Source organism: Cinclus cinclus, chromosome 4 (assembly GCF_963662255.1).
Source record: "Cinclus cinclus chromosome 4, bCinCin1.1, whole genome shotgun sequence".
Taxonomy (NCBI): domain Eukaryota; kingdom Metazoa; phylum Chordata; class Aves; order Passeriformes; family Cinclidae; genus Cinclus; species Cinclus cinclus.
The window spans coordinates 20192273-20208873 of record NC_085049.1 but is presented as its reverse complement, the minus strand read 5'-3'; the positions used below and the strand labels follow the sequence as shown (position 1 = coordinate 20208873).

The following is a 16601-nucleotide window of genomic DNA, read 5'->3' as shown; positions in this document are numbered from 1 at the left end:
AATCATAAACAGGTGGCAGATTTCCAGCACATTGTGGCGTGTTTGCGTGTGACCAGCATACATATTTCAAACTCTGGACTGCCTGTGGCATCCTGCAGTGAAAATGAAAGTCGTGTTGCTATTGAAAAGGCGCTGTTTCAAAATTGGTGTATTGTGTGTGCTATTATGCTGTGGATGAGAAGCAGAGACCTGCTTTCCAGCATTTAAAGCCAATATTTTTTTTCTTCTTTTCCTCTCTTTTGGCTCTTCCATTGTATCAACACATGTTTTCCGCTGCGGTGTCCAAAGCTTGCTTAGCGTCTTATTGTTCATTATTTCAAAAGTATCTGATAATATGTTATGCTGACTTATTCTCAAAATGCAGATTTTCTTTCTCTTTAAAATCTAAGATTATTATTTTAATTTATCTGGCAGAAATAGAATACAGCAGATGTAGGTTTTGTTGAAGATTATTTTAATCTCTCATAATTTTTGTTTCTTGCCAACACTCCTTTACCAACATCTTCTCAGGGTTATAACGTAAAAATGGCTGTTACAAAGAATAAAACCACAAAGAGATGAGAATAGCTCATCTTTTAATTAACACAGATTGATTAAAGGGGCTATTTTAAAAGTTTTGATAGGTACAGTTTAGAAAATTAATAAAAGGGACACGGAAGAGATGCTGCTGCTGCTTTTCGCTAAATAGACAGTTTTTCTGTACCTCTATTTTGGAAGCCAATATAGAGCATCTTATCCTTTATATTTACTTCCATATTTAGTTTCTAAAATGTTCAGTTATTTAAATAAACTTAGTATAACATTCTACACTCAGGGGGTGACAGACACAGGCCAGTTGGTCTTTGCAAGCCTATCCCAAGGACATAATGTTTTCCCTGTATTTATTTAGAAAAGCCACAAAAGCTATATTCAAATTAAAGTTTTCCAGTTTTAAAAGCATTTCATATTTATCACAGCTTAGCCTGAAGCAAGCAGTAATCTTTATTTCCTTAGCTCTTTTGGTTGCATAGACATGAATAGACAGGATTGTGAGGTTATTAGGAAGAATGTTAACATGCAGCACATGCAAAGACCCAAAACTGACTCACTGTTAATGCTTGTAGAGAAAACGAGTGGGTAGGGGATGGATGGTACTTTGAGTAGTGAATTTTTTTTCTGTTTTTCTACTTATTAGCTAATTTGCTCCTTTGAAAAAAGACAAAAAGCAGTTAGTTGCTATTGAAGTTAGTCAAAAAAGTCATAATCTACTTCATTTACTTGTTCTTTCCACTGAGCTCCCAAGGATTGTCTATCTTTTGGAGTCAATAAATTTTATTTGCTTAGATGTTTTCTGTTGCTGAACTGTCTGAGAACAAAGTACTAATACCACTAGAATATTGCTTATTAGAAATTTAAACAAAATATGAAATCAGAGTAATGCTGAGTGTTTCTGTAAGAAGTTTTTCATTCAGTAACCCGTTCATGTCTGAGGACAAGTATTAAAAGACATTTCATCAGTACTGTGATCTATCAGGAATAGCAAATGCTCCTAGGGTCACAAAAGAGAATCCCCACCCAATGCTCCTGATGCCAGCAGCAAACCTCTGGTTGTCTGCAGCAGAGCTAGGAATTCCCTCCTGGACTATCTCCAGCTAGGCAACTAATTTCTAGCACTGTAACAAAGTACAGCACTTTCAGACGGTCTGTGAGCTTGCATTTTTCATAGGACGTAAAGCAAAAATACAACCACAAGGCTGAACTGTTAGTCTGAGAGCTTTATGTCACTGTAGGGGTTAATAAGGTGCTTTGCAAGGAAATATTCTGTAGAGCAGGAGGGGAGATGGTCAGCTCTCCCACATGCTGTCACAATTTTCTTTGGCATCTGCAGCAGCATAACATGGGGCACGGAATCAGTGCAAGGAGCACCAGTGGAAAACTGTGCTACGACAAACCAGAGAAATAGGATTTTCTAGGATTTTTTAATAAACAACTTTTCCCCCCTACATAAAACACGTACTTGACCTTCTTGTCTTTCACTTGAGCACTCTTAAACTGTCAGACAGGTATATTTCTGTTTTGAAGAAAAAACTCTTTTCTTTTCAAAACTTCTATGACACACAACAGCATAGAGAATAAGGAGAATATTGCCTATGCTTCCTTGTGATGATTGCCAGGATAATGGTGAATGAAAGGTAAAGACAAAAATGAAAAGAGCTCAAAACAATTTATAGAAAGTCACAATTACTAGAATATTGCTGACATTAGAAACACAGAACCACAGATTCAGTAAGGTTGGAAAAGACCTCAAAGATCGCTAAGTCCAATCTTTGACCAAAAAGAAGTAATTTCTGTATATTAAAATTGGAAGCAAGTATCTCTGGTAAAGAATATGTTTGTGACATAAAGCACATGCTTGTGATTTCATATAAACACAAAAACTACAGTTCTTGGAGAAAACATGTATTTCCACTAAGTCTTTCCACTCTTAAAGTGTGTGATGGGTTTAAAGGTAAGAAGGGATTTATTTTCCTAGAAGTTTTGTGCAACAAGGCTTCTACCTTATGCCCAGTAGTAAGGTTTTGAGCCTTGATTCTGGAAAGAACTAAGCATGTCTGTAACTTAATACACACACACACTTCTATACACACACTGTATTTTAAACAAAGTTGACTACCAAACTCTTACAGGCTTTAACAGTAGAACAGCAGTTTTCCAAAGGCTGTACGTTGCATGTAATTGCATTGGAGTCCAAAGTTATGGTCAGTGTATAAAGTTAGACATAGGCTGAACTGTCTGCAGCATTAAGTGCCTTTGTTGTCAACTCTAGTTGACAAGATGTTTGATAATTAAAGGTATCAAAAGAGGCTTCAACTGGCATATTTTTTTCCACATGCACCTAACTTGCCTAAATGGAATTAATAAGAAAAGCTCCCAAGATTACTCAAAGCGCAACAACTTTATAAAAGGTTTTTTTTTTCTTTTCAGAAGTGAGCATTTTATGCACTATTATTTACCGTATGCATCTTCACAGTACTTACAGAAATCTCAAATACAAATCTTGTCAGAGATCCTATAACAAGGTCGTAATCTAAATATTTCTATTACAAATGACGGAATAGCCATTCTTTAGCAATATAACAGAGCAAGTGTTAGGAAAAACAGAAAACTGTGAGTTAAAATGGTGCTACGGGAAAAAGGTAGTTTGGATGATTACGATAATAATAATAATAATAATAATAATAATAATAATAATAATAACAGATAATACTACATAAATATTACCATTATTATAATTATCACCACTGCAAAAATAGCGGGAGGAAAATAAAACTTGGAAGGGAAAGCACCAAACCGACTCCTAAGTCAATCATGCTGAAAGAGCACAGGAAGTCGCCAAGCATTGGGGGGCAGTAGGCACGGGGAATGGATGTTCAGACCAATGGAAGAGAAAGTTGAAAATACCATTCTTTAAGCCTTTTATTATTAATCGAACCTTCAGAATTACCTTGACTTATATCACAATCATTTATACTAGGATATTAGTTCGAGGCAAAGAACCCAAGGGGGAAAAAATCCAACCCAAAACCCCAACTTTGGAAGCCCAGAGCGCAACCCACGAGTTCCAGAGCAAAGAGGGGGAACCCGGCCCTTCCCCTGCCAGGAAGAAAACTGTAAACACCACCAAACGGAAAGGAAAGAACCCCAAATCCGTGCTGCCCGGGGGCCGCGGGGGGGGGTGGCCGTGCGCGCCTGCAGCCCCGCGGTGGCGATGCCGCTTCTCTCTCTCCCTCTCCCGGCAGAAGCGGGCGGTGCTGGCGGGCAGCGGCGCCAGCGGCAGCGCCGAGCCCGGCGTCGTCCCGGCGCTCCTCAGGGCTCCGGGCGGCGGGAGCCCCGGCGGCAGCCCCGGGCACAGCCTGCCCATCGCCGCTCTGCCGGCCCATGGTCACGGCCGGCCTGCCCGGCGGGATGGGCGCGGAGCCCCCGCAGAGCGCGCCCGGGGCTGTGGGTGCCCGCCGGCCGGCTGAGCTCGGCTCCAGAGCCCAGGTACGGCCGGCGGGGAGGGAGGGAGGGAGGGATGGGGCCGGCAGGGAAGGATGGGGCCGGCAGGGAAGGATGGGGCCGGCAGGGAAGGATGGGGCCGGCAGGGAGCCGGGCGGCGCTGCGGGCTCTGCCGCGGACGGACGCGAGTGGGTGGCGCTGGGCGGGAGGCGTGAGGGGGCTCCGGGCCGGGGGAGGGCCCGGCGGGGCGGGGGCAGACCTGTCCCTCCGTTCCAGTGCTCCCGGGCTGCAGGAGCAAGGAGACGTGTCCCTCTGTCCCGGAGCCGCCGGGGTGCGGTGCTCGCCCCGCCGGAGTGCAGCGGGAGCAAGGAGGCAGGAGACAGGGAGCGATTCCTGCTCTGGTGCTGAGCGCTGGGCAGTCGGGAACCTCGTGCTGATGGTCCTCGGTTGCCTCACCTTGCCTCGTCTCTGATTCAGAAGCAGTTCTTCAACCTGACAAAAGTTCTCGTAGAAATGCTTGCGGGGTGGATGGAGGAACTCCTGGCTGTGCTGGCGTTTCAAGAGCTGGAACCTGCCCTCGCTTAGGCACAGGGGGGCTGGCAGGCTAGTGCCCCCAGGTCCATGTTTATGTTCATGGTAAATAAAATATTAAATGAATGGACTTGGTGAAAGGAGATCAAAAGGGAAACGGGTGCTGATTGTTTGCTGTACACCATGTTTTGTGCAGTCCATTACCAGAGAAGATTTTACTCCAGTCACGGTGTGTGTCAGGAGAGGGAGATGATGTTGATGAAGTTGAAGTGTGAAGGAAGTGACAATGCCTTTCCAAAACTTCGTAGAAGAGGGTGTAATATATAATTGCTCACACGGGAAATGTGAATTTCTTCTCTACTTTCTGCACATAGGAGTTGTGTTAGTCTGGGGTTTGGAGTTTGTTTTTGTTTGTTTGTTGTTGTTCGGGTTTTTTGTTTGGTTGCTTTTGGGTTTTTTGTGGTTTTATTGTTTGTTTTCTTTTTGTTTTGTTTTGTTTTGTTTTTTTGTTTTGTTTTGTTTTGTTTTGTTTTGTTTTTTGGTTTTGGTTTTGGTTTTGGTTTTTTTGGTACTCTGATTCCCCTTCACAGGCTCAGGATATGGATCTCTAATAATCAGGAAAAGAGAATCTGGTTTGGATAAAGGCAAACTATACCTGGAGATTTTTATAAGTCAGGGTTATGTTGGAATGCATGAGGGTTTTTAATACCCCTTCCTAAACACTATATGATCACCTACTGCATCCACGAACAAATGGGAAGCGCATCCAACCACTTTGGAAACCAGATTGTCCTGTCACTTTTTCTGGAGAAACAGTGTTCTGTTGAGCTGTTTAACACTAAAGTATCTGTCTGGGGAATTGGATTTTGAATATCCATTTTGTATTTCATGCTGGGTAATTTCCTTTTTAGAGGGTATTGTTTATGCTTTACTGAAAATATACTTGATGGTATCCTAGTAGATATTTCTTAGAATACTGGAAAATAACTATATAAATGATAATAATATGAAAGCTAAAAGTTTCACTATTACAACGGTCTGTCATTTTGTGAAGGACTATCTTTTACTGTCACTGTCAGGAGCCATTGGGAAGAAAAAAATCAAAGTAGTGAGGGAAGAAGCTTGAAATATAATATAATGTGTTTAGACCAAACAGTGAAGCAACAGTTCCAGGTGCTGGAGAGCAATGTGAGTTAGGACATTTGGCTGCAAACTTTTCACTTCTTCAAGTGTTGTTGGAGGAAGACTTTCTAACCTGCTGTGGTGTTGAATAATCCATGTTCCTTCCCATTTTTCCTTTCAAAAGGGGAAATAGGTCCCAGTCCCACATTCCACATCCTCAAGCAGGCTGGGCTCAGTGATGTATTGCAGCCTGCTGGAGCCAAGCACTGATGCTCCTGCAGGTTTCTATTTATATACTCTCAAACCTGAAACAGTATTTGTCCTGGCATTGCAACTTTTCCTTGCAAGGTGCAGCTCCATTTCAATCAGAGGCTTGTTGTTGTTGGAATAGCATGGGAGTGTTGACCAGCATTTGGGGTTTACTTTGCTTTTGCTAGAAGAAAAGAGCTAGTGTTTTTATTTAGAGATGGCTTCACATTGCAAGTTTTCAACAGTTGTAGTTTTGTGATTTGGAATCTCTGATTATGTTTGTAATTTATGAAGGAAGAAGCTGAGGAATGGCAAGTTTCTAAACCAGAGGACCATAGTAGTTTTATCTTTTTGAGAATAGTCAGCAAACATGGATAGAAACAATTAGAAATATTGAATTACAAAAATACAAAATGCTAGCTGATCATTTGTCCTAAACTGTCGTCAAGTTTAATGCCAGATTGCGTATTACTTTTCACACCTCTACCCAAATTAAACTTGTTTTGCAAGACTTCTTTTTCTGTGAAAATAATAATAAAAAAAATCCATTCTTGCTTCATGCTCAGTATTCTTGATTGTTCCTGAAGTGTTAACCATGAATCAATATAGTAACACCTTAGCTACAAGCACTGTAGTGTCAGAGGGAAATTTCATTGCTGACGTTTATTAATAAGCATTTGCTATGTCTTCTTTTTGGGTTCTTTTGTAGTGTTGTTACTGCTCAATAAAGTAGTTTTGGATTTTTTCTACAGAAATGTATGTAGTCTGTAAGATGGAGGATAATAGATCTCTGCAAGCTGGGCTAAAATGGCAAGTTGACAATTGTAAATGAGATTACTGATGTAGTGTAACCTCTTCCTCTGATAAGTGAAGGAAAGAAAGGGTAGAGCATGAAATGCAATATTACGAATGTCTGAACAGTGGTTTCTGCTTGAAAGTATTTAGAGGATCAAGATGTGTATATGGTCATCTCATGTGGTATCTAGCAAGAAGAATGAAATGCCAAATGAAACTCAGCAGAAAAAAATAGGGCATCAAACATTATCTAAATACAGAACTTTCAAATACAGATAGGATTAATTGTAAGTTTGTTAGAAAAATTTCATTTAGGCAGCTGCAAGTCAGTGCTTTCATTTTAGGCTGTTGTTTACCCAGCAGATTTTTTAACTAATTTTGAAATATTGTTGACTTAATGGAAGCCATATCTGCATTGGAAAAAGTATCTAAGTAAATAAATGCATAACAGATGCTAAAGGATTTTTTCGATATATATAACATGATTTTTTAGAAGCAAGATATATTGTGAGATTAAAAAGGATTGAAATGTGTAAGCATTGGAAATGGTGAGCTTCAGGAATTAGTGCTGGGTCTACACTATTCCCTGGCAGCCTTTCAGTGTCCATCCCACGTGTGAAGACATGACTGATGGAGCAACATGGATGCAAATGTACAGATGGACATCATGAGCAGAGCTCTTGCTCCCGTTTTGAGAAATGAAGCTTAGAGCTTCATTCGTGTGATCTGGAGCAAGTTATGTTGGCTAAAACAGAATTTTGCTTGCATACACTGAATTTTGCTGAATTTTGAATTTGGCATATGATGTATACATGATAGCTGTGCTTTGCCTTCAGAGAATTGCTACTGCTGGTGTGTAGAGAGAATGCCCTAGAGCTACTGGATAGTCATCGGTATGCCTGTACCTACAACATACTTTGGTATAAAGAGATTTTGATAAAAGCCACTCAAAATTTCATTGTAATTATATTTATGTGATATTTACCCTTTCCTATCCTCCCCACCATTTCCTGACTGAAAGCAAGATCTGAGGTTGCTTTGCTGAAGGACAAAGTCCCATCTGCTGTGCTGGAACAATGTACCTTCTAAAAAAAGTGCTGCTCTGCTGCCTCCTCATTCTCTTCTCACTGGCACAACTGTGGGCCAGAAGTCATCCCAGGGTCTAGTTTGAAATTAGAGCAAAGAAATCAGAAAGCCTTTTAGCTGTTGGGAAGAGAGTTGGATCAGGCAGTATTGGGAGCACAAGCAGAGAGGGGGAACACTGCTGTCAGACCCCTTGGCTGCTTTTCAGGATCTGTAGTGAAAGACGGAAGTTTTGAGAGGGCATGTCAGCACTGGGCCATGCCATGGAGCACCAGGACACACACACAGAGTGTCTGGAACTCACTGGGATCTCTGTCTCCTGTGGCTCTGTGCAACTCTTACAAAACACCTGACTCCCTGTCCATCATGATTCCACGAACAGCATCAAACCTACCTCTCTTTACTTCCCTTCTCACACGTGTATTCCCTGGATCAGCCAGAGAAAATTTGGCAGCTTCCCCATGCACATGTGCTCCTGTGTCTCGGGGCTTTTCTGTACAGAGGGGTTCTTTCAAAGCAAAATACAGTATGAGAATTTACAGTGCTATAAATTCTTGGCAAGATAGTAAACTGTTGTCCACAAATGCTTCATTAACTCCACAGCCCACAGAACTACTTGTGTCCCTCTTTAGACTGAGCAGACAACACTGGTATCCATTTATTTTTTCAGGAAATGTTGCTTTTATACATATAGGAGAATGCTCATATATACCTGTTAGTTATCTGTATATTCAGTTTACCAGAAGAAAAATGCATCCTGGAACTTTAGTAACCTACTTTTGCCTATGATGGCCATTTTTCAGAATAATGTATTTGTAGAATGATTTATTACCTTTCTCTTCACCATCCTACTTTACGTGCTTCACTATGCTCTTTGTAAAAGTACTTCCTCCATAACTAGAAATCTGACTGTGCATATGACTAAGTCTTTTTGGTTTTTATTTATTATTTGAATTGCAGCAGTACTTACAGGTTTTATTTATAGAGGTATTTACCTGTATTGGTTATGTGGCTATATATAGCTGTTTTTTTTCTAGAATCCATGTTACTACAGTGCTTGAAAACATGACAAGAGTTAATTTATCCCCACAATATGGAGTGAGTATGACTGAGGCATCATTATTCCATGTTTTACTGTGGGAAAACTGAGAAATACAGGATCCACTTATGCTGATCCCTCTGTGCTTTTCCATAGGAAGCTCACAAGGGCTGCCTTAGGCAGGATCCCTGTTTCTCAGCCACACTAGAGGCCTTTTGGGTAATTTTGAGAATGCCTCAGACATGACCATGCTGCACATGGCATCCTTGGGAATGAGAACTGTCCAACAAGTCCTTAGATCATGCTATGGCCCCCCTTAGCCTTTGCTGTAGCTCTTTGCACATCTGCCTCATACTTCTTCCTCATCCATGTAGAACCATGTGCGGAAAGCAGATAGAAATGGTAACTATTGAGCACAAGTAAGATCTAGACAAACAAAAGAAAGATCCAGAGGCTACACACTGATATAGGGAAGGGAAAAAAGAAAGACATTTTTCTATGGATTATGACAGCCTTGGTCACGTTGTTCATCACCAGAGCATCACCATCTTGCTGCCATCAGAGATGTGGCTGGTTGTCTGTGATTGCCAAAAATGGTTGTGTTTCTGGAGTCCATGGCTCCTGCTCTTACTGTGTGTTACAACTGGTGTTCAGCTATCTTTTTCTTCAGATCTGTGCTGGTCAGTTATGGCCGGTGAATTTCAAGATGTTGAAGGGATTTGTTGGGGACTTACTTTAGCTTTGTTTTATCAGTCACTGTATTGGTTTCTGGACATCTGTCCTGGAGGAACAGAGCAATGATTGCTCTGTGTGGGTAACAGTTCCCATTCACTTTCCTTAAATTTTTCTGGTTTCCTCAAGTGTGAAACAGAGGCTGGGTTTCCTGCTGGGGCCTAATTAGGGCTCTGAGCTTTCTGCTTCTGCTGGTCTGTGAGAGCAACCCAGCATGGTAACAGTGTTCTGTTCAAAATAACAACAGAGGAGAAAACTCCAGAGAAAGTCAGTGGTGTGGAGATTTTGAACAGACCAGTACTGTCCATACTATCACGGCCACAGTTTCAGACACCAGAGTTGTGAACAGAGGAATTCTGAAGTATGGTCCTATTAGAGTGTACCTTCAGGAGATATGTGAAAATGTAGAATAGGGGAGGTAACTTGGGTCAAATCAAATTAAGAATAATAATAAAGAAAAGCACTCAGAGAGTAGGAACCCCAAGGATTCACTATCCAGTGACCCATTCTTGGCACTGGGGCATAAGTTTTAACTCTACCATTAGAATGTTGAAAAGAGCATGGCACTTTTGGGAAATGGGTTATAGAGTGTGTGTGACAGATCCTGCTCATATCTGCACCCTCTTAGTTGCAGGCTTCTTAAGGGAGATTCATGAATTTACTCCATATGTAAATGGAACAGGATTTGGCCTTACTACTCTGATATATAAAGCGTAAAAGCACTTTAATATTTGTATTTCTTGCCAAATAGCATAAAATTACATCCTTTCAGGTTAATTAAACCATTTCTCAATGCTGGTTGCTGTTGATGGTATATTTAAATGTCAGATTCACAATAAGCACTTATGCTTCCTGATGATAAATGGCTTCCTTTTAAATATCCCAGATATACATATATGGACAATGCATCTAAAGCATGTGGATTTCTGCTCGGCTCAATCTGCATTTCCATTTGGTCTACATTAGGATTCAGATACCCAAAGACTGAATAAAGTCACTCAGGAACTGAATAAAACCTCATTAGGCCCTATGTGGTATTCCTTACATAGCCAAAAATTTCCAGTGGAGGCAGCAGAATATTCAGCAGGAAAGGATAAGTAAAAGTGGACTTACACTGACTGATACTTTGTTGTAAAAATCTAAGAGCAACTTTTCCAAAATTGTTTCTGTGGGACCTGGCAAACAAACATCCTGCTGGAACAAAATTAATGACTAGGGAATAATTGTGAGTCCCAGTTTTTGTAAACCATACCGTGGTTGTTGTCTGCAGCATTTATGTCACTGAACATCCCATCTGCCGGTCCATGTCCAGTGGGGTATACAAATGGATATGCTGCTTAAGTATTTATGGGATGGATTTTCTTCCTGTGAGTGTCTGGGAAGTGTCTCTATGAGGAATGCAAGCAGAAGGAGATTAATTGAAAACTACTTTAGTTTTGTCAGTGATTCCTGGTCCAGCAGAAGAATGATGGAGCTGAAAGCACATTTGTGTGTCTAGTCCTTATAGCTAGAAGTACTTCATTGTCCTGTCCACAGAGAACCAAACAAAAGCAACCAGGTTAAAGGAGGGAATTGCAATTTTATGCCTCTTCTTGGGAGCAATTTTAACTACCTATAAAATAAAGTTTTAAAATTTAGGAATATAAAAATTCAGAAGCATGGGCAGCAGGGGAGGGGGGTGTTCTGCCCTTCTGCCCTGCTCAGGTGAGACTGCACCTGCAGAGTTGCCTCCAGCCCTGGGGTCCCAGCACAGGAAGGACATGGAACTGCTGGAGTGAGTCCACCAAGGTGATCAGAGGGCTGGAGCAGCTCTGCTGTAAGTAACCCTGGGAGAATTGGGACTGCTCAACCTGGAGAAGAGAAGCTTTGGGGTGACTTAATTGTCTGAAGGACCCAAAAAGGAAGGTGAAGACAAAGTTTGGACAAGAGTCTGGAGTGACAGGACAAGGGAGAAAGGCTTCAAACTATTGGAGGGCAGGGTTAGATGAGATATTGGAAAAAATTTTTCCCTGTGAGGGTGGGTGAGACACTGGCTCAGGCTGCCCAGAGGAGCTGTGACTGCCACATCCCTGGAAGTGTCCAAGGCCAAGTTGGATGGGGCAACCTGGTCTTGGGGAAGGTGTCCCTGCCCATGCCAAGGAGGAGGACAGGATGAGCTTTAAGGTCTTGTCCAACCTGAGACTTTCTAGAATTCTGTGATTCTATGAATATATAGGCAGTCCCCTTATGGAAGTTTCTGTGATATTTTTGTAGATCCTTGTATATTATCCGTACAAACAAAGTTCTGAATCCCTTGTTCTAATGCTTAGAGTTTTTAGTGCATTATTGTTTTGACATGAATCAGAGTGGCTCCCATGGAGAGCTTTGATTCACTTCAGAAAAGCAAAGGATGCTCTAAAAATGATAATACACTATAGCTATTTCATTGTAATTGGAGGCTGTCTGTGCTTCACAGAAATTACCAGGCAAGCATTCCTGAAAATGTCAGAATTTTCAAGTTAGTTCTATTTAAAATGGGGGAACAAAAAATGTGAGGGGGTGGATTGAAATTTTGAGAGCTGTGTGATTCAAACTTGAACTGCAGTTTGTAATAGTGAAAGATGATCAACTTTGGGGCTAGAGAAATCATCTCCTAGGTCTTTTTCTAAATTATAGGATGCATAAACAGGCCTACTTATTCTACATGTGTTGTTACTGTAATAAAAGGCACCACTTTAGGAAATGAATGGCTTTGGAATATTGCCAAACATCTTAGTTCCATTTATTGTCTAAAGGTAGGGTTTTCTTATTATCTACAGAGTTTGTGGGATAGTTGAATAATTTGCAGGAATCAGTTTGATACCAGATTGCAAACTCTGAATTTATCTTCTTTCAATGTTCATATTGCAAATACAGGCATGATAAGGTCTCCTGTTGGTGTTCTAACTGTATAAGAATTTGGCAATTGGTCTGCTACTAATCTCACAGTGTGCATTTGTGTCTATATTGAAAAAGATTGGAAAAATGTATCAGGAACTATTGATCTTCAGCTATTTTATGTATAAATGTGGAGGGGTTGGTGAAACAGGAGAGAGTAGATGCTGTAAACACAGTGCTGATGCATACTCAAGTAGTAAATACAAATATCTTAGAAGTCATTCTGACAGTAATAAAGACAACAATTTTATTTCATCTGTGGATAATAAACTTGTTTCAAATTGCAATATAAGTGATGTTTATGTTATATTAATATTTATTAGTACTTATTGATGTTAGGATTTAGTTGTTCTCTTTTCCTCACATCACAGCCATTTTATAAAAATTCAAGTTAAATTGCCACACAATAAGCAATTAAAACTGTTTGTGTGTGTGTGAAAGAGAAGAAAGTAGTTTGTGTGTGGAGGCATTCCTATAGAGAAGGACAGACCCTCCCTGACTAGGAATCCAGAGAGTTGTGTTCCAGGTGATGGTGTTCTGTTTGCACTAGTTAAAGATTTGCTCTTTGAATGCATATTTCAAACCACAGGCACTGTTTTTCTGTTCATATCAGAGTGGTTTGCATGGGTTTTCTGCCTTTTAATGGGGTGTTTTTTGTATATCCCTTGCTTTGACTGTGGGCAGTGCCTCTTCAGGAATGAGATTGTGCATTATGTTCAGTGGCCTTTTTGTGCGACATGTGGAGGATTGCCAGCTTGGAGGATAATGTGAGTCAGAAAGTGCCTGATCCAAATTTAACCAAACTTGTTCATCACTAAATTTAGAGAATAGCTGAATGGCAAGACAGATATATTTCAATTTCCATCAGTGACAAGGACAGAGTGTTGGCGGATGCCTGTTAACAGCTATAGCATGTGTTTTTGATACTCATATGTGTGTATGGGTGGGAAAAGACTAGTTACTTTTACTTATCATGAGCCTGTTTCTTCTTTGGCTGCTTTTAAATCACTCTTGGGCTTGATGTTTCTTCCGTGCAGATAATTCTTGTACAGACGGTGCACTGTGGTCTTGAGTCATATTTTTGCCCTCTTGAGTAGAAAGACTTGCATTGGAATTGGATTTTTATCATGAAAACTGAAATATAGACCCTTTTAAAATAAGGCAGGCACAAGGCAAGGTAAGACAAAACAAAATTCTTTTTGTTGATCTTACAATCAGACTTCAATATCAATAATTTCAGAAAACAATTTCAAGTTTATCCTCCATTTGAGCATAATCCTGAGTTGTTAATCTGCATATAATTCACTTGTCTTCAACAGGATTAATCATATCCATGTATCAGTTTGTATTTACCTGCTTTTCTGTACTGGGGTCTTAATTTTTTTACTGTTCTAATTCTTTGGCCAAATATTTCCCTTGGAGATTTGACCAGTGAAAGTAAGACCATGTTCCCACTGCTATTGTGCCATGCTTTTTGTTAATGGGTATGACTGTTTGTTTGGGGGTTTTCCATGAGATCTTTATCGCAGACCTCTGTTCAGCCTCTTGTTTTATTTTATTAGGACCCCAGTTCCGTGACTTGTGTTACCATATTTGCACATGTAGTGATGGACTGTGATATTGCAAACAATTTGATTGTTGCATCCCTCACTGAATCAAACAATGAGACTGGCTGGGTGGGTTCATTTTTATTTACAGGATCACTGCAATAGCAGTGACTGAATAGGTAATACCAGAATGTGCATGACAGCTTTGATAGGATTTAAGCAACATTAAGCTTCCTGTAGTTTGCTAAACTGGTAATGATGATTTAAGGGTCTTACCTGTAATATTTACTATCCTTCTGGGTGTGAAATAAAACCACAAGTCATTGTTTAATTTAGTATCATATTAATTTTTCTTTGAATAATATCTTAGTGCACAAAGGTATTTTTAAAAGAGATATTGTAGCATAGTAGTAATGAGAATACTGTATAAATATGGCAGGGATACTGCAGGGATATTATGATTTTGGAAGACTGTATAGGGTAATTAGTAAACATTTGCTCTAATGAAAACACACAAGCCAATTTGCTGATTTCACATTTTCTTTAGGGTAAAGCACTACTGTATTCATTTTCCCTCACACTTGTCTTTTCAAAATAGAAGCCAGTCATCTATATTCTGTTGACGTGTTATTTTTAACCTTTCCTGTAATATGGGAAATTAGATATTCCATTTGTTATTATTGCTAGAAAAGGACAAAAAGCTTCAGGTTTCTGCTACATTTGTGTTCGTAAGTGGGTTTCAAAGCCAGAGGAGGTGGCTTTTAACCATCACTATGATGGCTCAGAATTGTCAAGTCTTGAGGAATATGAGCTCTCTTATTCTTCCAGCCTGAATCCAGAAATTGGTTTTGAATTTAGAAGTTATTACATAGAACCAGAATTAATTTATATATTGATGTTTCATGTTGTGTTTGTACTTCAGTAAGTTAAGGTTTATAACTCTTAATGACAAAGTATTTCTCTGCAAATTCTATGAGCATTGTCAAATGTGTGAGTTTAAAATATCTCCACAGAAGTCAGGTCTAGAGAAGCATGTCTTTAACTATTTTCCTAATGATGGTACAATAGGCTTGGCAAGCTATTAGTGACTTTTGTTGTTGTTATTACTAATATTACATTTGCTTTGAAAAGGGATATTTAATAGAAAGAAAATCCCACCAGCTTTTTGACATGTTCATCCAAATTTTTACATTTTTTCAATTTGCAGTATGAGGGTGTAGAGTGTACAGAACTTTCATATCTGCATGTAGAAGATAACTGAGTAACTTCCCTTACCACCATTCAGCTTTTGCAACCAATGATATGGTTGCATAAATGGCATGGTATAAATATTAATGGCATGGTATAAATAACCTTGTTTGAGTAAGAGCGACTCAGTCTAAAAAAATTATTAGCCACATCATGCTGTAAGAGTTCTCTTTGAAGATTCCTGACAATTATTTTGGGGTTAGGATATCTTTTTAAGAAAGATGGAGTGAAACTTTTTACAAGGTCATATAGTGACTAGACAAGGGAGAACAGCTTCAAACTGACAAGAGGGTGGAGTTGGATGGGATATTGGGAACAAATCAGCTGAGGCACTGGCACAGGTTTCCCAGAGAAGCTGTGGATGCCCCATCCCTGGAAGTGTCCAAGGTCAGGTTAGATGGGACTTGGAGCAATGTGGTCTATTGGCAAGTGTCCCTGCCCATGGCAGGGGTGGAAATGGGATGATCAATAAGGTCCTTTGCAATCCAAACTGTTCTATGACTCCATGATTGTCCAATTAAAAAAAAAAAATACTCCGTTTTATCTCTGGGAATGACATGGTTGAAGTCCTGATCTCTTCTATGGATATACACTCAGCCTTTTGTTGGGCTAACTCTAATACAGGTCCATGGCTCTGCCACCATGAAGGCTTTATTGTTGTACCATCTGATTTGCACAGTAGGCAAGCTAAAAACACAACATATTTTTTTATTTCTAGCAAAAGAAATTTAGACTAGATCTTGGGAAGAACTTCAGTGCTGAAGTGCATCTGGCTGCCTGGAGCTCAAAGATCTCAATCTTTGCTCAGTAGCATTCAGGCCTGGGCCCAACTGAAATCTGGGAATGCCTCTATTTCTACCAGCCATATTCCAAACAAATGCACTGGGGCATTGTAGGAACTGCTGTCATGTAAACAAGGGTGAACAACAAGGTAACCACAGCATTGATTGGAATTGTTGGTTCTCTTTTCCCCCAAGTATTCTCTAAACCACTGGGCTGTGAAACCATGTCCTTTCTTCTGCCCCTGACTAATTTAGCAGAGAAGCCTGGAAGAAGAGTCTTTCCCCAAGGCTATTCTGATAGTTAAATTATTCACAGAGCCATGTGTGAGTGTAAGATCTGAAATCTTCCTGCTCTGGAGTAGGTGGTTAAACTCCCAAGAAACTGGTTGAAGGAAGAGATGGGACAGAGAAGGAAAGGAAAGCACAGCTTTCATGGAGTATGTTTTAATTTAAACTGGTTAGCCACAGATTAGTCTTCAGAACTGGGCTGAGGGAGGTGAAACTCAGTGGGAATGAAGGAGGTCTCTTCTTTCAGAGCAAAATACAAACACGTGGGATCACTAGTGCAGCAAAACACAT

The 16601-nt window shown here is 40.2% G+C and overlaps 1 protein-coding gene across 1 annotated transcript in view; it reads left to right on the top strand.

Moving 5' to 3' along the window:
• The window catches only part of PHF21B (PHD finger protein 21B), a 157771-nt gene that overhangs the window by 93576 nt on the left and 47594 nt on the right, over positions 1-16601 (top strand). The window contains 2 exon segments of the mRNA XM_062490881.1: positions 3783-3916; positions 3918-4023. Coding sequence (XP_062346865.1) covers positions 3783-3916; positions 3918-4023 — 240 coding nt within the window.